Source organism: Notamacropus eugenii, chromosome 3 (assembly GCF_028372415.1).
Source record: "Notamacropus eugenii isolate mMacEug1 chromosome 3, mMacEug1.pri_v2, whole genome shotgun sequence".
Taxonomy (NCBI): domain Eukaryota; kingdom Metazoa; phylum Chordata; class Mammalia; order Diprotodontia; family Macropodidae; genus Notamacropus; species Notamacropus eugenii.
Window position 1 is genome coordinate 211,669,331 of NC_092874.1, and position 23,371 is coordinate 211,692,701.

The following is a 23,371-nucleotide window of genomic DNA, read 5'->3' on the forward strand; positions in this document are numbered from 1 at the left end:
CATAATATTTTCACTTTCTTTGTTTTTTCTTTTTCATGTTTTTTTTTCTTTTTGTTTTGTTTCCTCTTTCACAACATGATGAATGTGGAAATATGTTTAATATGATTGCACGTGTATAACCTGTATCAGATTGTTTGCCATCTTGGAGAGGGAAGAGAAGAGGGAGACAGAAAAATCTGGAAGTGGAAATCTTAAAAAATAAATGTTGAAAACTGTATTTACATGTAATTGGAAAAAATACTATTTGCACAAAAAAGATTCTGCAACCTAGGTTTTGGCAATGTGTAAACCAAGAATTACCAGAAGATCAGGCTGGTTTTCAGAGGCAGAGGAACTAGAGATCAAATTGTCAAGTATGATTATGGGAAAAGCAAGAGAATTCCAGAAAAAAAATCTACTTCTGCTTCCCTAGGCACATTAAAGCCTTTAACTGTGTGGATCACAATGAAATATGGCAAGTCCTCAAAGAGATAAGAGTACCATCTTACTTGTCTCCTGAGGAATCTGTTTAAAGGCCAAGAAGCAACAGTTAGTATCAAACATGGAGTAATTGATTAGCTTAAGATTGGAAAAGGAGTATGACAAGACTTTACATTGTCACCTTATTTAATTTATAATGGAGAGTCCATCACATGAAATGACAGACTGGATGGATCAAAAACTAGAATTATGGCTGCCAAGAGAAATATAAAAAGTCAGAGATGTGCAAATGATACCACACTAATGGCGGAAAGTAGGAAGAATTAAGAAGCCTCTTGATGAGGGGGAAAGAGGAGCATATACAAGCTGGTTTGAAGCTTACCATTAAAAAAAACTGAGGCAGAGCCAAGATGGTGGAGTGAGAGCAACGCCTCACATAAGCTCTTGGACAAACTCCTTTGGATACCTCTGAAAGGAGAAACTGACCAAATTTTGGAGGTGCGGAATCCAGTGGGAGGCAGACTGTGGTGGTTTCAGAGCCCAGGACAAACTGGAAGGTCCACAGGAAGGATCTGTTCCATAGGGGTGAGCCCACAGTGCACAACAGAGCGTGTCCAGCGCAGCAGAGCAGAAGAGCCTTGGGAAACCTGAGAAAGTGGCAACTGAGGGTGGGAGACCAGCAGAGCTGAACGAGTGGTGGTCGCTGAGCGCCAGATATCGATGCAGCAGCTCCTGAGACTTTCAGCCCACAGATTAAACATCAGTAAGTCACCTTCCAGGTGTTCCAGGAACCAGGATGGCAGAGTGATCAGTAAATGGTCTCTTTCCCCCCCTTGATGATCTCAAAAGAACCATAAAATATTTCCCCAGAAAAATCCTGGATCAGCAGGAACAGCAGAAAGGGCAAATAGTCTCATAACACCTGAGGTTAGGAAAATAGCTAAGGGGGATTCCTCCTACTGTGGTGGAGGCAAACCAGAAGGACAGAGGACCCAGGGTAGAGGAAACTCACACTAGGACCCAGACAAGCCTCAGTGCCAGGAGAGGAGCCCCAGGAGGGGTGGGAACTCGCACTAGCATCTAGGCATGCCTCAGCATTCCAGGGGAAATGGGAAGACAATAGGGCAGCTGGGATCACCATCACCTGAGCTTGCCTTTGCCTCAGTTCAGCTGAGGAGATCTCCCATGACCAGACCACCCCTCTCCCACACTTAACAAGCTAACCTCATGGCTGATCAGGGAAACATAAAACAAAAACCTGCTATTAGCTTTTTCACACTAGTCAGCTCAACACCAAGTTCTGCAGCTTCTAACTGAAAGAACCAGAAGTCACAACACACAATAACCATCTTGAATAAAAAAAAGCAAAATAAGCACTAAAAAACCATAGACTCTTTCTACGGGGATAAGGACCAAAACACAAATACCAAAGAGATCAGTACTGAGACTGTATTTCTATCTGAAACTTCAGAAGGGACTATGAACTGCTCATATGCACAAACAGCTCTCCTGGAACAGCTGAAGAAGGAAATAGAAGAAAAACTGGCCAATGATTTTAAAATTATAAAAAAAAGAATTCACTGATGAGAACATCTCTTTGAAAAGGAAAATTGAATAAATGGAAAAGGAAGTACAAAAATTAACTGGAGAAAATAACTCCCTAAAAGCAACAGTTGGTCAAATGGAAAAGGAAACATTAAAAAAAACCTAAGATGTTGGCAATTGATCCCATCACTTCCTGGCAAATAAAGGGAAAATAAAAGAAAGCAGTGTCAGATTTTATATTCTTGGACTCAAAGAACACTGAAGACTAACTGTAGCCATCCAATTAAAATATGCTTGATCCTTTGAAGGAAAGTTATGGCAAATCTGGAAAACGTACTAAAAAGGAGAGACATCACTTTTCCAACAAAAAGTTCATATAGTCAAAGCTGTGGTTTTTCTAGTAGCAATGTATCGCCATGAGAGTTGAACTATAAGAAAAGCTTAACACCTCAGAATTGACACTTTTGAGTTGAGGTGCTAGAGAAGACTTTTGAGAGTCCCTTGACAAGGAGGAGAACAAATCAGTTAATAATTAAAGAAATTAATTCAGGTTATTTGCTGGAAGGACGACAAATACTGAAGCTGAAACTTAAATACTTTGTCCATATAATGAGAAGACAAGACTTATTAGAAAAGACCCTTATGTTGAGAAAGATTGAAGGCAAAAGGCAAAGGGCATAATAGAGAATGAGATGAACACTCTCGTGGAAACAATGAATATAAACTTGGACGAACTTTGAGAGTGGAGGATAACGGGCATGGCACACTATAGTCCATGTAATCTGAAGATTCAGACAGGACTAAACAATAACAACAAATTGCTTATGGGTAGGCCAAACCAGTATGGTAAAAAAGACAATTCTACCTAAATTTATTTATTTGGTGTCATATTAATCAAATTATTCAAAAATTATTTTAGAACACAAGGAAAAAAATAACAAAATTCATCTGGAAGAAAAAAAGTCAAAAATATCAAGAGAATCAATGGGAAAAAAATGTGAAGGAAGGTGACTTATCAGTACCAGATCTCAAACTGTATTACAAAGTGGTAATCATCAAAGCAATCTGTACTGGCTATGAGATAGAATGGTAGAGTAGTAGAATATATTAGGCACACCACACATGGTACTAAATAAATGATAGTAGTAATCCATTATTTGACAAACACAAACATCCAAGATTTTCAGACAAAAAATCACTAGGGTCATACCTCAGAGATACTGTGGTTTTCATTCTAGAACACCATAATAAAGCAAATATCACAATAAATCAAGACAAACTTTTTTTATTTCCCAGTACATATAAAAGTTACATTTGTACTGTTGTCTATTAACTGTGCAATAATATTTTGTCTTTAAAGTGCACATATCTTAATTTTAAAATATTTTATTGCTAAAAAATGCTAACCATCATCTAAGCCTTTAGCAAGTCACAATCTTTTTGCTGGCAGAGGATCTTGCTTCAGTGTTGATGGCTGCTGACTGACAGGGTGGTGGTTCCAGAAGGTTAGGGTGGCTGTAGCAATTTCATAAAATATGACAATGAAGTTTGCTGCGTCAATTTATACTTCCTTTCACTTGAACAATTAGAGGTCATTGGGAGTTTATTAACTGGCCTAATTTCCCTATCTCAGGGAATAAGGAAGCCTGAGAAAAAGGAGAAAGATGGAGCAACAGGCAGTTGGGAGAGCAGTGAGAACAAACACATTTATTGATTAAGTTCACTGTGTTATATGAGTATGGTTTATGGCACTTCAAAACAATTACAATAGTAACATCAAAGATCACTGACCATTCTAACAGATATAACAATAATGGAAAAGTTTGAGATTCTGCAAGAACGACCAAAATGTGACACAGTGACACAATGTGAGCACATACCATTGGAAAAAATGGTACCAATAGACTTGCTCAATGCAGGGTTGCCCCAAACCTTCAATTTGTATTTTTTTTAGATGCAAAATCTGCAGAGCACAATAAAGCAAAGCACAGCAAAACGTGTTGTGCATGTATAGGAGTACAGAAAGTACTTGAGCTATTAAGCAACAGATTCTAAATTGCAACAGATTTCACTAAGAAGTATTAAGACATGTTCATTTTGTTCTCCTCCCTCCACACACAAAGAAATGCCAACTTGTGCTGCATATATTCAGAATGCTAGTGACTAGCAAAATTTTGGAACTTTTATCCATTAACTTCATGTCTTTGGAATAAGATATGAGAATATTAAGCCATATTCTGGTGGTGAATGACTGTTTTACAAGGTATACACAGACGTACTCCACCAGGAACCAGAAAACTTCCATCATTGACAAAATATTGTGAAATAAGTATTTTTATGGGCTTTGGGCAAGTTCCCATTTGAACCAAAGCAGGGAATTAAAAATAAAACACTTCTCAAGGAGTATCAACTGGCATTTAGTCTAGAACTATGTCTGACTCAAGGAAACCCGTTTTCTTAACATCTTGGAAACAAATAGACTAGAGAGAAAAAAAATCATCATCAATTTGTAGTACACATGTATACCTCTACCAAGAGTTTATATCATATCTATGGATGTTTGGGTGAGCGCCTCACCTGTTTACTGATTGGCACTTTGGAGTGTATGAGTATGGAGACATCACAGAGGGATGAGCTAAAAGGGGCTTACCACCTAGTTATGATCTTAGCTCAGTTATATGTGAGTTTATTGTCAACTTTTGACAAGGAGACAGTTTTGCTGAAAAACTTGGTATTTAGGGGACACAGAAGACTGTTCCTTACCTGACTATAAAGACAGTGAGTAACTTGCTTTTTTTATGTAGTGGAGGTGTCAAATTAATAGCCCAGTGAACCATATTAAAAATGTACTTGAGAAATATTTAACAAAATAAATAAAAACACAGTATAGCTAACATTAATATGTGATTTCTAAATATGCAGGCAGCAGGATCCATTTCTATTTGAATTTTACACCACTGTTTTACAGAATAACCCCAGAAACAAATAGGGGCTCCCAAAGGCAATACATCACAAGCACTTATGTCTTGATAAGAAGGTGGAAACAAGTAATGTAACTTACCTCAACACGGAGGGAGGGAAGGAGGGAGAGAGGGAAAGAGAGAGAGAAAAGAAAGAGAGAGAAAAGAAAGAAAGAGAAAGAAAGAAGGAAAGAGAGAAAAAGAGACAGGGAGAGAGAGAGGGAGGAAGGAGTGTAGGAAGAAAATGAAGGAAGGAAGGAAGAGAGGGAGAAAGGGAGGAAGGAAGGAAGGAAGGAAGGAAGGATGGAAGGAAGGAAGGAAGGAAGGAAGGAAGGAAGGAAGGAAGGAAGGAAGGATGGAAGGAAGGAAGGAAGGAAGATCATCTACCAATTGTATAAAAACCAGTTTTTAGGTGGGGAATATCAACCCAATACCTTGTATGACTAGAATTGCAACATAGAGCATGATACAGAAATGCTTCACAGTTTAATAATCTTAATTGCCCAGCCTGGATCATCCAAAAGTTCATGTTTAAGAATGAATAACAGTAGCTTTGATGAGGACTATAATTAGGTCATACCATCATCTAGGTCAGGAGTAGGGCAGACAGGTTAGCAAGTCACAAGAGAGCTTGGACTATTAGTCTATAACTAGACTAAGGTAATGTTATAGCAGAAATTGGAGAAATTGTAATGAATGTTACCAAATATATTACATGTCAGAGAATGTAATGTGTGCCTATTACCTATATTCACTGATGCACTACATTTTAGTACACTTCTGTTCATTATTTTACGTTTCATGTATATTTATTTCTGCCTAGTATCATGCACACACATTTTGTTAACTATAATTTTGCTGTTTATTTCCATATATGTTAATGTGTATGCATATTTCATTATTATGGATATTTTATTGCTTGTTGTTATGCTTCTTTAATAATGTTCTACATGTACTACTATGACATGTTCATGTAATATGGTCTTTGTCTAATTTTGGTTTGTAGTCACTGGAGCAACTTGTCCAGTGATGTTTTACGCTAAGCTGCTACTGATATACTGATGTACATGTACTACTGATTCCTGTGAATGGCACCCTAAAATGATTTTCTGAAATGCTAAGCTCATCATTATTTTTCTAAGGGATGATGTTTGTTTTGCTACTTGTGACACATATTTTTAGATTTCATGTTTATAACAGGTAATTGTTCAAGAAGTTAGAAAAATTCTGATGCCTGGAAATGTGGCACTGCTTTGATAACTCCTAACTGAAGGCATCTACAAAGAAACCAAGATGCAAGATAGATAGGCAGGAATTTTACAGGACCCTCTTCCTCACAACCACTTCATAGAATTCTTCTTGATGTGACTGGTGAAGAATCTGACTTGTTCTCTTAAGTTCATCTTGCTGCTCTTCTAGAGAAAGAAAAAACCTATGAACAGAGGAGGAAGTGACATAAAGACTACCACAATGAAATCATTGCCATCAAGACTTTGGAGCCAAATCAGAGCAAACCCTCAAAGATGGTGATGAAATTTGTTCAGGCTGAGGAAGCTAGTGATTCTTTATACTTTCTCTCCCCCTACTCTCTTTCCTTCTCTCTCCTGAGAGGAGTACATTCCAATGCACTTGCTGTCATTGAGTGGGGTGCGTAAAATTTCTGTGGAGTTTTTTGGGGAAGGCCAGAAGAGTGAAAATGGGGTGAGAGTTCTCTCTGGGGACTTAAGAGTTAACGGAGAAAGTTTTTAGTTCATTTTTACAACATCCCAGGGCAAGAGAATATAGTTACTGAGGTTTCTATGAATGAATAAGTTAGCTGCAATGATTGGGAAATAAAATGCCTGGGAGGAAGGTAACTACTGTTAATTCAGCCTGGTTTTTTTTTCACTGCTGCTCTGTGTGTTTGTGGGAAGGAGTGAACCAGGTGATTTTATGTATACTTCTGGGGATCCTATCTGCCAATTGCAGCAAAATTGTCTAATGCCATCTTCTTCTTCCTCCTCCTCCTCCTTTCTTTCTTCTCCTCCCCCTCCTCTTTGTCCTCTTCCTCCTTTTCCTTTTCTTCTTGTTTTTCTTCTATGTGCTTCCCCTCCTTCTTCCTTCCTTCTTCTTCCTCTTCCCTCATCACATGTATTTGGGGGTTTGAGAGTTAGCTTTTCTTATTTTAATTATAATTAATTTTGTTAAGGCTACAGTTTTCATTTATGATTTCTTAAAATATAGCTCTGAAATAAAAGGTTCTTAAAAAGTAATGGAGCTACTTGACTAATCTTTAAACCAAATCAATCACTGGGCCATCTCCAGTTGTCCTGATCTATATCTAGCCACTGGACCCACATAGCTTCTGGAGGAGAAAATGAGGTTGGTGACTTTGCACAGCCCTTCCTCACTTAAATCAAATTGACTTGCAAGTCATGGCATCATCTTCCTGCTATCAAGGTCCTCTTAGAGGACAAGAACAAACCACACAAAAACAAATCAATCTGGCTTTCACTGAATGGCCAACAGGCACAGCCCAAGCATCTGTGGCTTAGAAAAAGTGTAAATAGCAATTGTTTTCTATTCTGTTTATAAACTCTGAAGGTCCCCTCCCAGACTGATATTTTTTGTGATGGTAAGTTGGTCCATCTTTTCTTTAAATTCTTACCTAACCCTGAATGGGTGCTACCTCAGACAAACTGAGACCTGGAGAAGACCTTAGCTTAAGAAGGCCAAGGTCTCCTACTGGATCTGGGGTCATCTCCAGTCATTCTGACCAATGACTTGCCACTGGACTCAGATGATCCTGGAGGAGAGAGTGAGGTTGATGACTTTGCACAGTCCTATCTTGCTTAAATCCAATTTACTTCCAAGTCAAAAAATCACCCTCTTCATGTAATTGGTCCTCTTTGAGAATGAACAACAAACAACACCTAGCCCTTAGTCATTACACGCGTGTTGTCTCAGACAAATTGAGACCTGGGAAAGACCTTAATGTAGAAAGATCAAAGTCATCCAATGCGTCCCAGCCTGTCTCCAGTCTTCTTGACTTCTGTCTTGCCACTGGACTTTGATGACTGTTGGAGAGAGGTTGATGAATTTGTGCAGTTCTGTCTCCCTGGAATCTAATTCACACATAAGTTAAGACATCACCCTTGTGATGTCATAGATTCTTTTTTGAGAATGAAATGAGGATGAACAGCAATACTAGTCTGGTTTGAAAAGAAAACAAGTCTTTAGAAGGAGGTTTTACTGAGCATAGAGAGAAAATCAGAACCCAAGAAAAGCAATAGGGCTCACAGAGAGTTTTGTGGGGGAAGAGGGAGAGTATCCATAACTTAAATCTCTACCTGCACTCATTGATAAGTGTTTATTTATTTATCTATGAGACTGAGACTTGGAAATTCTATGCTAGGCAAATTCTATTCTTATTTGGCATTACCATAATATCAAACATAGTAACTTTCAAATTGATGTTTTTAATATAAAGGTTAAAAAAGTCTGCAGAAGGAAGGCTGGTTCTAAATGTTTGGTAAACAGCATTTTGAAAGGTGGGTCTCAAAGTAACAAGTACTTGTTCTTGTATTTGTTATGTATTATTCTTGAGTTTAACATGTATATTAAATTCAGCACATTGTAAGCTTAAAAGCAGATTAATCAAAAATGGAGATGAAAATGGATATACGGACAAAAAACAGCACCAATATTATTCAAGAAGAAATTGATTTAGCCTAACAAGTGATTTTTCTGAGGAGTATGGAACAACAATTTGTGGAATTAAATTAGAGACAAGCTGGAACTTCCTGGTTTTTTAAAGTTTTTGTCTTTAGTGGATTACTTCAACATACTCTTGTGAAACTGAGGTTTCATCAGACTCCTGGAATAAAATAAATATTCACAAAAGCTCCCACAGTCATTTATGGGAATTTATTTATTCATGTGCAAAGTTTTATTGTCAAAAGAAAAAATAAAAAAGACGGGAAAAATCGCTAAAAACCCTTGTTTCTTCCAGCATGTCTTTCTTTCTATTACAAAGTCCTTTACTGCATAATTTTTGGAGGAATTAATTATCTTGGGGTTGTTTGTTTTCCCATTTTCACAAATAGGAAATGTGTTTATAGTAGGTTTTACAAATGTTGTGGAATTTATATAATTGAACCTTTTTTCCTTGGCACTGTAGAGTTATACGTAAGTGATGAGACTGTACCAAGAAGGAATTTACTTTTCATTATCAAAAACAAAATTAGATATTACATCTAATTATAATTAATGAATAGAGAATGTAACATTCTTATAAGAAAGTGACCTATGTTGGGTTAATACTTATTGGCTTTTATATCTGTATTTGGTTTGCTAGTATGCCAATAAAAATTAAAGTCAACATGACTCTCTGCAGTGCAACTATCAAAGCTACCTACTGTGTAGAATTAAGTATGTAACAAAGATATCTATATGGAACAACATTATAGCTCCAGAAACCATTATATTATGGCATTGACTACATAAATTTCCTGGTCAGATACACAATGCTGGTCAAAACAATTTTATTAAAGAAAAAACAGAATTGTTATATAGTCCATTGATATCACAAATTAGATGTCCCACATATATATTTGAAGCAATATATCAAAAAATAAAGTCAATATATTCTTCCTCTGACCTGCTCTTCTCAACTTCCCTACTACTAAGTAGGACACCATCATCCTCTCAGCTACCCAAGCCCAAAACCTAGGTGTGATCCTTTTCATTCTCTTTCCCTTCTCATATTCAATCTGTGGCCAAATTCTGTCAATTCTACCTTTACAATATCTCTTTTACACACCCCTTTACCTTCTTTGATACTAACACCTCCCTGACATGAGTTCTAGTTACAGTTTTTTTTAATTATTGCAATAGCCTTTGAGTTTGTCTCCCTACCTCAGGTTTCTCCCCACTGCTGCCTATCCTCCCACTTAGCCATCAAAAAGTATAAATGTGATCACATCACTTCTAGTCAATAAATTCCAATGGATTCTTATTGATACCAAGGTTGATTTAAAATCCTGTTTGGCATTCATAGTCAACTTGGGCCCTTACTACTTTATCTATCCCACATATTCTGAGAAAAAGTGACAGAGGCTTCTTTGTATAGAACCTCTCATATCACCTAGCTCCAGGCATTTTCACTGGCTGTTCCCTGTCCCTGAAATTTTCTCCCCTCATATCTCAATTTCCAGGCCTTTCTGGTTTCCTTCAAGTCCTAGCTAATATTCCACCTTGTATAAAGAGCCTTCCCAATCCACTTTAATCCTTAGTGCTTTCCTTCTGTTAATTATCTCTAATTTGTCCCGTATATTTGTTTGTTCATATTTGTTTGCACGTTATCTCCCACATTAGATTGTGAGCTCCTTGAAAACAGGGAGTGCTTTTTACTTTTCTTTGCATCTCTGTTGCTTAGCACAGTGCCTGGAACATAGTAGGCACTTAATGTATGCTTGTTGACTTACTGACAGTTAAAAAACAGTTTGATGTCTCAAGGCACCACTATGGTAGAATTTATATTTTTGAATAATCACCTAGTAGTTTACTACTCTGTAAAGTCAACATGGCAATAATTAGCTTGTGCAATTGTGAGAAGCAATCTCTAGAGGACTGTTAGATACATAGGAGGCACATTATCATAATACAAATAGAAAATAATGAGTTCTAGAAAGAGCATGTTGAGCACCTTTGTGGCTTAGGTTATATTTCTCCATCTAATGCTACATAAACCTTATGTACAAAAGGACAGAGTGATCCTTAAAGGTGTATTTCTGTGTGCATTTCTTTGCCTTCTGGGATAGGGTGGCATCACTGGATTGATTTTGTGGGTGTACATTCAGTCCTCACATGTTCTGGGTTTGGTTCTGTTGTGCCACATGGATCATTCAAGTGCAAGTTCAAGTTTTCTGAAGTCAAGTGGGAAGAATTGTAGATAATTTCATTGAAATCTGACTTGATGTAGACTACAGGTGAATTATTCAAGGGATCTTCAACTGAGGCTTGGGTGTTTTCTCGAGTCATTCCCATATCTTTGCTGTGCTCTGACGGTGATTTCCTTTTCATTCGTGTGTAACTTTTATCTTGGTTCTCCATGCCTTGTTCATTTTTCAAAAATCTTCCAAAGAACCAGATGAAAAAGCCAAACCACACAAAGGCTATCAAGCTTGGGACAAAAGCCAGACATTTGACATCAAGACTTGCTCCTATGTATCTGCTATGCAAGAACATATCTCCTTCTGCATAGGTTCTATTAGTCTGAGGATTGGTATTATTAGATCTCCATTCCCAAGACAGCTTGGTTCTGTTTAAATCCTTTAAGCTTTCTGCATCCTTCACAGTATAAATCTTTTGTCCAGGGCCAATATACTGCCCATACTCATGTGGCTTATAAAATATTTGGTTCTTCCACATATTAAGGTCCAAAATCAGAACGAGGAAAATGATGCCATAGTTAAACCATTTACCTGTTTAAAAAAAAAGTCTTAATTAATAAAAGAATCACAAAATATATTTTAGAATTACAGAGTTAAAAGGAAATTCAGAGGTCATCTAATTCAGATGACCAGATGACAAGAAAAGGAATCCTCTCCACAATATTGTTGACAAGTAGTCATTCAAAGTCTGCTTAATGATAATATCCAGTGCGTCCAACATACCCCATTTCACTCTGCTGAGAAATCTTGAAGGTCATGGAATGTACAAAATAGCAAATTGATGAGAAGTCATTCCATACTTAGTAATGGAAAAACTGGGCAACATTCCTTTTAAACAAATGATCCCAGAGGATAAAGGGACTTATTACAAAGGCAATCTACTATAATCATTTATTGCTAATATGTAAATAATTCAGACTCCTTGAAGAGTGAGCTGAGACTAATAATTGATGAGAACAATCATTCATTTCAGCACACCCTAAGCCAAAGTCCACTAGGCAACTGGTGACACAATGGATAGACTTCTGGGCCTGGAATTAGGAAGACCTGTGTTCAAATCTGGCCTCAGACATTTACTAGCTACAAAACTGAGAAAGCTACATAAACCTCTGTTTGCCTCAGTTTCCTCAACTGTAAAATAGGATAATAAAAGTACATACATTACAGGATTGTTATGAAAATCAAATGAGATAATATTTGTTTCCTCACTGGTAAAATAGGGATAATAAAAGCACCTACTTTGAAGGACTGTTATGAAGAAATGAGAGAATATTTGTGAAGCACTTAGCATACTGCCTGGGACATAGTGGGCACTATATAAATATTTGTTTTCTTCCCTTCTCTTCCCCTCAACTCCTAATAATCATCAATACAAAGTGCGCTTCACTCATTTCAAGCAACAACTTAAAAGGAAGAATACTTTGCATACTGTACCTTGAAAACTAATAACACTGGCATGTGGCCTGGACTCTCTACAAACTCAAGTTTAGGAAGGCAGGACTATTGATGAGGATTATAGTTTGTACCAACCATCCACTGGCACAGGGAAGATAAGTGAACTAGTCTCTTCTATTTGGGTGATGATATACCTTTTCTTCTTAGGACTACTTTGTCTGCATCTTGATGGTTTTACTATTTCCTAAGCTATCATTTTCTCTGGTAAAATTATCTTTTGTTTTAATGATTTATTTTTGACTCCCTCATTCTTTAGAATACTATTAGGATTCTTTAGAATCATTTTTAAGATCATAGTTTGCATTTAAATTTCAATCCAGAATTTCTTAAAATTGTCTACTAATTAACATCTTTCTTCTATTACAGGAAGTAAAAGATTGCTCAATATGTTGGCTTTTCTATAATTGCTTATGAGTTTTTTTATGTAGCAACACAAGGTCAGTTTTTGTAGAGGTTCCATAAAACAATACACTTACCTATGATTACCATTCAATAATTGGAAGACATTGAAGAAGTTTATACCTACCTTTCCTAAAATTCTATTCATGCCCTTAACTTTGTACGGTTTCTACTCGTGCTAAAATTGTCTAGGTCTAAAAGGAGTACATTGAAGTCTCCCAAAATTATTCTTTTACTATTTTTCCTCATATCCCAGTTAACTTTTTCTTTAAGTATTTAGATGCAATGTCATTCAGTGATGTATATATGTATGTATGTGTGTCTGTATATATACAATTAGTATTTTGGGCAACTAGGTGGTGCAGTGGATAGAGCACCAGTGCAGGAGTCAGGAGGACCTGAGTTCAAATCTCACTTCAGACACTTGACACTCACTAGCTGTGTGACATTGGGCAAGTCATTTCATCCCAATTGCCTCATCCTTGGTCATCTCCAGTCATCCTGATGAATATCTGGTCACTGAATTCAGATAGCTCTGGAGGAGAAGTGAGGCTGGTGACCTGCACAGCCCTCCCTTATTTAAAACAAAGTCAAGTGTAAGAGAAGTCATTACTTCTCCGATGACATGGTCTTCTTCAGGCAATGAAGGACGAACACACAATTAGTATTTTATTATGGTTTTTGTATTTTTATTATCTATGATGTCTTTAAGCATAATGTAGTTTTCCCATTTATTGCTTTTAATCAAGTCTATTTTTATTATAGCCTTGTCATAGAATGATTGCTATTCCTGCTCTTTTAAAAATTCATCTGAGACATAATAAATTGTACTCTTCTTCTTCTCGTGTACTCTATATAGGTCTTTTATGTTTCAAGATGGTTTACTGTATTCAATTTTTTTTTTGCATTCTGTTTTCTAATCCAGAAAAAGCTACCCTCCTTCATTTAATGTGCGAGTTCATGAGTTTAACACATTTAAAGTTATGCTTGTTAATTATATATTTACTTTGAGCATGTTATAATGTAGTGTAGAAAACAAATTCTCTTTATTCCTACACACAACCACACACACACACACACACACACACACACACACACAGCAATACTTCTATAATAGTAGTAATGTAAAATTTCAATGGTTGATCCAGATCAACCCTCCATAGTTAAAGAATATTTTGCTTGTCATTGTTTCCTCCCTTCCCTCCTCCACCCTCCCTCTTAAATCATTTTTCCCATTCTTTCTATCCTTATTTACATTTTGAATTTAGTGTATTTCTATACTAAACTCTGTGTGTATGGCTGTGGCTGTGTGACAGTGTGTAATCTGCTTTTATTTGTTCAGTGCATATGAGTGAGATTTTTGAGATGTGGAATCTTACTATTTCCACTTCCATGTTTATATCACATGGAACAAATATCCTTGAATACTCTGAGGAAAACTCCTAATGGTGTTCCCCAAGGAAGAAGGACAAAAGAGAATATTCTCCCCAGTGTGTTCAAAAAAAAGACAACAAAACAATTCTCATGACCTACGCTGTCTCCTAGAAAGGACACAACAGGACCTATAACCTTAATGCCATAACAGAAGAGAATTGCTTGAAACTTGTGAATATAGAAAATGAAATACCAAGTAAAAGAATTCATACACTGCCTCCAGGAAAAAAAAAAACTACCTCCAGTATCTGTGCCAAGAAAAATCCCAATAAGGTCACAAAGAATTGCATACAATTGAAAAACTGCTAAACAACAAAAGAGTTTCCCTACATTCCAAACATTCCTACTGCAAAAGATCACAGCTGTGTAGAAACTTTGTAGTTCAAATACAGGAGTCCAGAGAAACATAAAAAGGTAAACATTTATGAACTAAATGTATCTAAATGTGAATAAAAGCTTACATTCTAATATGGGAAGATGATGCAAATGTTTCCTCTGGAATCTACCATTATTGGGGTCATAGAGGGAGCCTAATTAGACAAAACCTGGGAGTGGTTCTTCTATGTCTTAATGATCTTAAGAGAAGAATGGAAAGAAATAGGAAAAGGAATGCATGGGGGAAGAGGGTAAGAAGGAAAAGAAGGTTGGAAAAAAAGAGCTCACATAACCAGGGAGTGTAAGTAGAAGTCTATACACATATGAAGAAGGGGGTAGAGAGGAATAGTTGACACTTGAACCTCACTTTCATCTGAACCAGTCAAAGGAGGGAAGAATACGTACACTCAGTTGGGTGCAAAACCAAATACTCAACAGGGAAATAGGAGAGAAGCAGGAGAAAGGAGCAGGAAGAATTAAAGGAAAAGTATATTAAAGAAAAGCAAAACGAACTCTAAGGAAATATATTGATTGTTCATTCTGAGGTAGCAAAAGAATGGGAATCTGAGTTACCATAAATTGCAATGTTTCAACAATGTTTCAACAAGTTATAATATCTAAATATGAAGGAATACTATTGTGTTAAAAAAATATTTAAGGGAATTGTATCACAGAAGTTTGAAAGAATTAAGAACTCTGATTTGTTTTGTTAGCAACCACCATTCCATAGAACTAATGGTGAAACATGTTACCCATTTCCTGATAGCTACAAGGACTAAAGGTGAAGAATGAGCCACAGTTTTCTGGACATAACTAATATGAAAATTTGTTTTACCTCACTATACATGTTTATAACAGGAGTTTTATCTTAATTTATCCTCAGCTAAGGGCTTGGGTTGAGAAGGAAAGAATGAGAATTTTTGCTAATTGAGAAAAAAGCATATATAAAAATGAATTTTAAAGAGATAAAGTCCTTATCTAGGAGAGAGGTGGGAAGGGAAAGTGCAGTAGGCTTGAGGAAAGAGAGTTGCAATATGTTGTGTGAAGAGTGAGATAGGTTGTTGATTTGAGAATAATAAAACTACTGCCCTGCTGCAATGAGGGTCCAATTGAAGTTGGATAACATACTTTTATAATGTAAACAACCAGCACAATTGTTTGACTTCCTCTAGTTCTATTCAGTAGCATGGGAGTAAGAACAGAAGAAATATGTTGGGTGTAATATAGGTTTGAAATTTAGGAACAGACAAACAGCTATAGGAATAGATGTGGAGGGATTACAGATTTTTCAAGGATGACTGAGACAGACAGGAAAAAAGTATGATAGCTAATTACGGTCAGATAAAAGAATATCAGAATTTGTGATTAAAGAAGTTAAAAAGTTGTGGATAAAGACGGTATCTATTGTGTGACCATTCATGTGTGTGGCTGACATAAAATGAAAAAGTAGCACATGACATAACAAACAAGACAGAGGAGCAGACACATTCTCCAATCCTAAAGATCTCTCCAACATTTCCAAAATAAGAATTATGGACAAGAGATAAAGCAAATTCAGCTATCTCCATAAAACAAGATTTCAAAAACCCTAAAAATGTAACAACCTAATAAATTAACAGCAGAGAAGGCCAATCCCTAATCTAGCAGGTCTGCATAAACCAAACCAATGACTTACAATAGAACTCATAGAGAGAACTGAGGAATAAAGGGAACTGAAGTAGGACACCAACCACATGTGTGGATCCACCAGGCCTGAAGGAAAAGGAAATGGTATCCAGATGGGACCAGATCACTTAGGACAGAGGCTGAGACTGATGGAAACTGGGCACACAGGACAAGTATTGCATAGAAATGGGAGGAGGTTGAGGCAATTTTGAAGCCCAAACCTGAAGGAAACTGCCATCAAATGGGAAGGAGTAAGAAAGTAAATCTGGTGGAAAAAACACACAAACTGAAATGACTAAAGATTTTAGGAGGAATATAATTCAGTTAAAGAACTTGAACAAGCAGATAAACCAATGGGGAAGATATTATTTAAAAAAGGAAATATGGCTTTGAGATCATCTCAATTAGAATATGGAACCACAGCAGGATATTCCTGAATAGTTTCACAGAAAAATGATAATTGCAAAAGCAGAATTTATGGTCTTTACAGTAGAAATATTCAGCAGAATAAAACCTTTAAAAAAACCAATACACAGTGTAAAACCTCACCAAAGAAACAAAAGTGAGAATGATAGATTGGGGATGCAACTGCATAGAAGTAAAACACAATATGGAAGAAAAGAAGAAAAAAGGAATAATTATAAAATAAAACATAATCTTAAGAGAAGCAAAAACTTAGATCTTGAAAACAGAACCAACATAAGGATCCTAGGTCTTCCAGAAAAAAAAGTGATCAGTAAAAGAACAAAATAAAACAAAAACCTATACTCTAAAACACAAGAAATACTTTTGAAAATTTTCTGTATCCATGAATCACTTCCAGAAAAAAAATCTCTAAAAAAAATACAAGACACATAGTAGCTAAACCGAATAATTCCAATGATAAATAACACATTTTGCAAATGATTAGCAGAAAAATCTTCAAATATAAAGGAAATTTGAATATCACAAAACTATCCTAAATCCATGTGAAACTGCAGGAGGAATAATGAAAACAATGAAAAACAAAGGTACTAATATAATCCAAGATGACATACAATGCAAATCTAAGATTATGAATGAAAAATATAGTTGTTCATTAATAAGAGTCAGAAGCATTCCTACCAAGAAAAACACACAGGAAGAAATTATTTGCTTTGCCCAAAACTTAGATAACAAAAACGTAAGAATAGACTTATTTACTATGTATAACAGCAACCAACGAAAGAACAGATTATGAAACAAATTACCCCAGAAGAAAAGAAAAAAACATCTAAAAAGAGAAGACATCTATGAAGTTAACAAAATAATAAAATAACAGAGATGTCACTGTTATATTTCTTTCTAAAGTAAATAAGAAGACAAGGGTGAAAGCCGAAATCAAGTAGTAGAAATGACAGTAGTGAAATGGGTCAGAAACATAATGCACTAAGCCTCATAGCACCCCACCTACAGGTGAATCAATGTTTTGTTTTGTTTCGTTTTTATGGTACTAACTGCAGAACGGGAAGGATGTAAATAGCAGAGAAAGTATGATGTACTTTAAATCAAGTCAATAGCTAACAATGAAAAGATACTAACGCTGAAAATCTCTCAGTAAGACTAGAATAATGGATGAAGAGCAAATGGAAGAAGTTGAAATAGGGAGAAAAAAACAGGGAGGGAACTCATTTCAGTGGTGGGAGGAAATCAAACTAAAGAATGCTTTCATGTTGGAAGAGAGATAGTCTGTAATGGGAGATAGTGACCTTACAATGGGCATAATAACATTCAGAGATAACACTGCATGAAGAGAAGAGGAATCAGAGCTCCCCGAGAATCCAGAAAAGTGGGAGAGCATGGATCTACCCAGGAAATATCATTTCAATGGGGAAAAAAGATCATGGAAGGGCAAGAGGTAGTAATTAACTGAGGGGAAACTCCTGCAATGGGGAATTATTTCTATTCTATAGGAACTGATATTTCTAAGAGTGAAGTACAATAGAAAAAGAAGGCCAGGGGGCAAGATGTACAAGGTAATAACATAGAATATAGAAATTGTTTAGAGAGGGAATCCAAAACAATATTTTTAAAGCTTTAATTCCATGAGGAATACAGAGACCAAAGAAAGCATAAATATAAAGAATAAAAATTGAGAATTAATAGAAAATGAAGAGGAATAATGAAGAGAATGAGTGAAAGAAATCTTTTAAAGAAAATAACATGGAAAATAAAACTTAAAACTAACATGCAAAAGTTGAACGGAGAAGAAGAGAGGAGATTTTACTTGATTAATTAATAGAGAGAAGGTAATAGGGGAATAAATAGAAAACTGGATAAAAGAAAGAAAGAAAGGCTTCACACTAATTAAGGCAAAACTCCAAAATTAAGGAAGGAGATGAAAAACAAGAGTGAGGGTAGTGAGGGTGAGGGAGAGCCAGTGGGAATCAGGTTGGTTCAAAACAGATTATGTTAAAATAACTGAAGAGACAAAGTACTATGTTTATAGAGGAAGAGGGGAAAATAACTCCAGGAAAAAGCTAATATTTGAGATAAACGGTGGAAAATAGTTAATTCTTATAACTTCAATATGAATGGATTAAAGAACTCAATAAAACAAACCAAAAAAAAAGGAGTGAAAGATTGGATAAGAAAATGTAGACCTAAAATCTGTTCTTAAAAAGAATCCCACCTAAAAAAAGACATATATTGAATAAAAATTAGTGGCTGGAATAAAATTTATTATGCTCTATGTAATTCCAAAAAAAGTAGGAGTTGCAATTATGCTTTCGATAAAGCAAAAAAAAAAAAACTTTTAAAATATAAAAAAGATAAACAAGGAAATAACATTATTCTGAAGGGAACAATAGATAACAAGTTAATATCATTATTAAATAATGTCCTCCAAATTCCTTAAATATAAATTCAAAAAGGAAAAACCAATTTAAACACCAGACAACATATATTTATAAAACAATGTAATAATGGCAGGAGATTATAATGTCTATCTCTCAGTCTTGGGCAAATTTAACAAAAAGATAAACAAATGAGAAAATACAGAAACTGAAGTGGAGCTTGTTACTTACTCCAGATCACCTAGCTAATAATTATATGAGGCAGGATTTAAACTCAGGTATGTCTGACCTCATTAATTATTGTCCTGTCCAACACACATATCACATTTTTATGCACACACACACAATTATTATTATTATTAGCTTCCTCAAATTATGATTTATGCCACTTTAGCATCTAAACAAATGATGGTATACCAAAGTAATAAAATGTTAATCAGCCATAAGAAATAAATAAAGAATAGTTTCAGATAAATCCTCCCTGCCAAGTCTCAGCCTTGGATCACTCCTACCATCTGCTGCCTTCACTTCTAAATATGTGATCAAAGGTGGAGAAAATCACACAGGTGTTCTGATTGAATCCATTACAAATTTATACTACTGTCAGGATCTTCATGCTAAGACCACTCTTTTCACTCCTCTCTTTTTACTAAAAGGAGATACCTTCTTCCAGAGCTAAAGCCCAGTAAGCAAGCTGTGCCCTGAGTTTAGCATAACAAACAATCCCTTGTGCTCACTCTCTGGATGAACTGTGCTGCCACTAAATCACAGAACTGATGGTCCTTGAGCTCAGGCAAGTACCAGCAGACTCACGACTATATTATCTACCTACCTACCTACTTAACTGTCTATCTACGTATCTAGTTTGTCTGTCTCAAAGTTTAGCCTCAACGTGGCACGCATGTCTAATTTCTCTCCTCCAATGGAATAATGAATGCTTTTTTCTTATAACCACTGTTAGTTCTTTGATTTTACTTTATTTTATTTTTTTTTCAGAGTTAACAGTTAGGATATTACCTGTGAGTTCTTCGATATTTTCAACAGTGGTTGCATAACCTCTGTAACTCTGGTCATTTATTTTCAGGATTTGACACTATATAACCTCAATTTATTTCATGTTGCTCATAAGTTTTAATCCCTCTTTCACATGAAGAGGTAACTTCCCTCCCTACCAAGGGAAACTCTTATATTTACACAAGTCTTCCTATTCCACACTGCAAGTTTGTGTCCTCTGACAGACTGCCCCTCTATTATACCCATGCCATCATTTATTTTCAATTTCTCTTTGTCTCTTGATTCCTTTTCCACTGTCAAAAAAATCCACACCTTCCTCATCCTCACAAGACCCTCATTTGATCCTTTAATCCCTGCTATCATCTCTACTGCCCTTTGTGTCTGAATTTATTGTAAAGATCATTCACAAGTGGTACCTTTTCCACTTTTTCTCCTCTCATGCTTTTCTTAATGCTTCACAATCTGGTTTTCGACTTCTTCATTCCAAAGTAACCGATGATCTCTTAATTTCCAAATCCAGTAATCTTTTTTCAATCTTTATTCTCCTCAAACTCTCTGCAAACTTTGACAGTGTTGATCACTCTTATCTCATCCTCTTCTCTTAAAATTTTTGGGACAGCACTCTCTCCTGGTTCTCTTCCTACTTATCTGACTATTCCTTCTGAGTGTCCTTTGCTGGATCCTCATCCAGATTATTCTCACTAACTAACGGTGAGGACTCTTGAGTCTTCTCTTCTCTCTCTACTATTTTATCAGCTCTCATTGATGAAATTTACCAATCCTGTCCTAACTTCTCTGCTAACCTCCAATCTCACATCTGCAACAGGCTTTCAAATATTTCAGATTGGATGTCCAACATGTCCAAAATTGAACTCAGCTTTTTAAAAATGTATATCTTCTTTTTTAAAAATATTTTTTGGTGCATTTGAGTTCTAAACTGTTTCTCTCCCTTCCTCCCAAACCTGCACTAGAGATGTAGTGACAATAGCTTCTTTGCTGTACCCTAAGAAGATATGCCGTCTCTTGTCTCTGAGCACTTTTTCTGGTTCTTCCTCATTTCTGGAATGCCCCTCTTCCACATCTCTGCCTATTGGCTCCTCTGTCTTTAAGTTTCAACTAAAATGTAATCTTCAACAGGAAGCCTTTCACAAACTCTATTAATTGTAGGACCTTCTTTTAGGTATGTCCTGTTTTCCTGTATATAATTTGCATATATTCACTTACTTGTTTGTCTCTACTAGTAGATTGTGAGGTTGCTGAGGGCAGGGACTGACTTTTTTTGCTTCTTTTTTTAATCCCAGTACTTAGTACTGCCTGGCACATAGCAGGTATTTAATAAATGATTATTGATGGATTGTATGAACTGATGCAGAGTGAAGAACTAGAACAATTTGTACAATAACACTGAAATCAGCACCAAAAGACATTAAAAGCTTACAGCTCTGATCAATGCATTGATCAGCAATGACTCCATAGGATTAATGATGAAGTCTACTACCCATCTCCTGAGAGGTAATGAGTCCAAGATGAACCCATACAGTTTTTGATATGGCAAATGTGCACATTTGTTTTCTTCGACTATTAATATCTGTTACAAGAACCATGTTTGTGTGTGTGTGTGTGTGTGTGTGTGTGTGTCTATGTGTGTGGTTAGATAGAAGACAAGAGCTAGTGGTAGTGTTGACTAAAAAAGAAGAGAAAAGAAAAGAAAAGAAAAGAAAAGAAAAATATGCATTAAAAATCCACAGGAGAGAACAGAAAGTTCAAAGGAAAATGCAGACTGGCAGGCCAACTTTGAAAGGAAAATATTGGATTAACTGAATACTTTAAAAAACCTGCTAAGTAGAAGATTCATTATTTCATATATATAATCTTTTATTACTTTATTTTGCATATGAAAGTGTGTGGTCTCTCTGTCTCTGTCTCTTTCTCTCCTCCTTATTTGTTAAAAATAAATAAAAATGGCCATGACAAGCTATCAGTTTCAGCCCTAAAATATATATATTTGCTGAGGTCAGGGAGATGCTGAGGTTGTAAGATGCCCTATTGACAAACTACATACTGTCCTTAAGTTAAGTTTCAGAAGAAGTAAGGAGGGAGTAAGAGATGTCAGGAGGCTGCACTGCATATTGTCATTTTAATTAGATCAGTATTCTTAATCTTCTGGCTAACTAGAGAAGTGATAATATGGTCCCCTCACTGAGATGCTGAATTGTCTTTCAGAGAAGCAAAGAGGAGGAAAAATGTGATTGGATTGTACAGTTAGCTTTTTACTGATATAAGAAACAACTTTCTAATAGTGTCATTCCTGCAATTTTTGCCTTCTTCATTCAGTCCCTCACCTTGCTGCCTGAATAATCATCATGATATACCGCTTTGATCACTTTTCCATTCAAAAACCTTGAGTGGCTCCCCATTGACTAAAAAAATTCATGCCCTAAATCAGAAATTCTTCACAATCTGACTCCCAAAAACTATCTCAGAATATTTCTCTTTCATATAGTTTGAATTTCAATTAAACCAGAATAACATTTTGTTTTCCTTCTCATTCTACCTTTAAATTTTAAATGACTCTAAGCAAATTCCAGATCTGCAGAACTCACAGAATGACCAAGTGAACCAAATCTCCAGTCCAAAACATCCTTCAAGGCCAATAGGAAGTGTCTATCCCACCAGGTTGAGAACAGACTGCAGTCTAGTGAGCACCATGCTGGCACAGACAGGGCCTGAGCAGGCCTCAGGGGACTGAGTTACTGGCAGTTGTGGCGGTTTCCAGATTTTTTGACCCCAAAATGCCAAGGACAACTTGAAAGTTCAGTGGACAAAGCCTTTCATACCTGTGTGAGAGAGTAGGGTGGTCTGGCCCCAGCCCCATGGCAGCAGACCCCAGGCAGAGCCCATGGCAGTCATAGCAGCAGCAGAAGTGGCTGTTTCTGGAGCTTGAGGCCCACAGATTGTAGGTAGATCAAAGGGCTGAGCAGAGGGGTATATAGCAGGGAATCTCTTTGCCAGTGCTAAGATGGGATTCTCTTGCTTTGCCCTACTTGGATCTGGTTTGCAGTCCTGGGTTTCAAGGAGGAGTGCTGGCCTGGTGGAGCTTGTAGCAAAGGTAGAGAGGGGATCCTTATCACAGTTCTGAGGCAGAAAAGAGTGCTTGAGGTCACTAACTGACCAGAGCACAGACTAAGAGAGGAGCAAACACCTCTCCTTTGATCATACAATTTTGGAAGAGCTGAAAATTTGCAGGTCCCTAGAAGTATTTCTGAAAACAGCTGCACAAAACCTCTGAAGTCTAGGATAGTACTACTCTCTTTGAACCCCCTGACTAGAAGCAGAAAACTACCTACCTTGACAAAAA

The 23,371-nt window shown here is 36.4% G+C and overlaps 1 protein-coding gene across 15 annotated transcripts in view; it reads right to left on the reverse strand.

Moving 5' to 3' along the window:
• Positions 1-8,816: 8,816 nt before the first annotated feature.
• The window catches only part of TMEM117 (transmembrane protein 117), a 234,518-nt gene continuing 219,963 nt past the window's right edge, over positions 8,817-23,371 (reverse strand). For all 15 annotated transcript variants that reach the window (XM_072654278.1, XM_072654276.1, XM_072654275.1 and 12 more), the window contains one exon: positions 8,817-11,389. In XM_072654278.1, the coding sequence (XP_072510379.1) occupies positions 10,734-11,389 (656 nt within the window). In that variant the 3' untranslated portion in view covers positions 8,817-10,733. The remainder of the gene's footprint in view (positions 11,390-23,371) is intronic.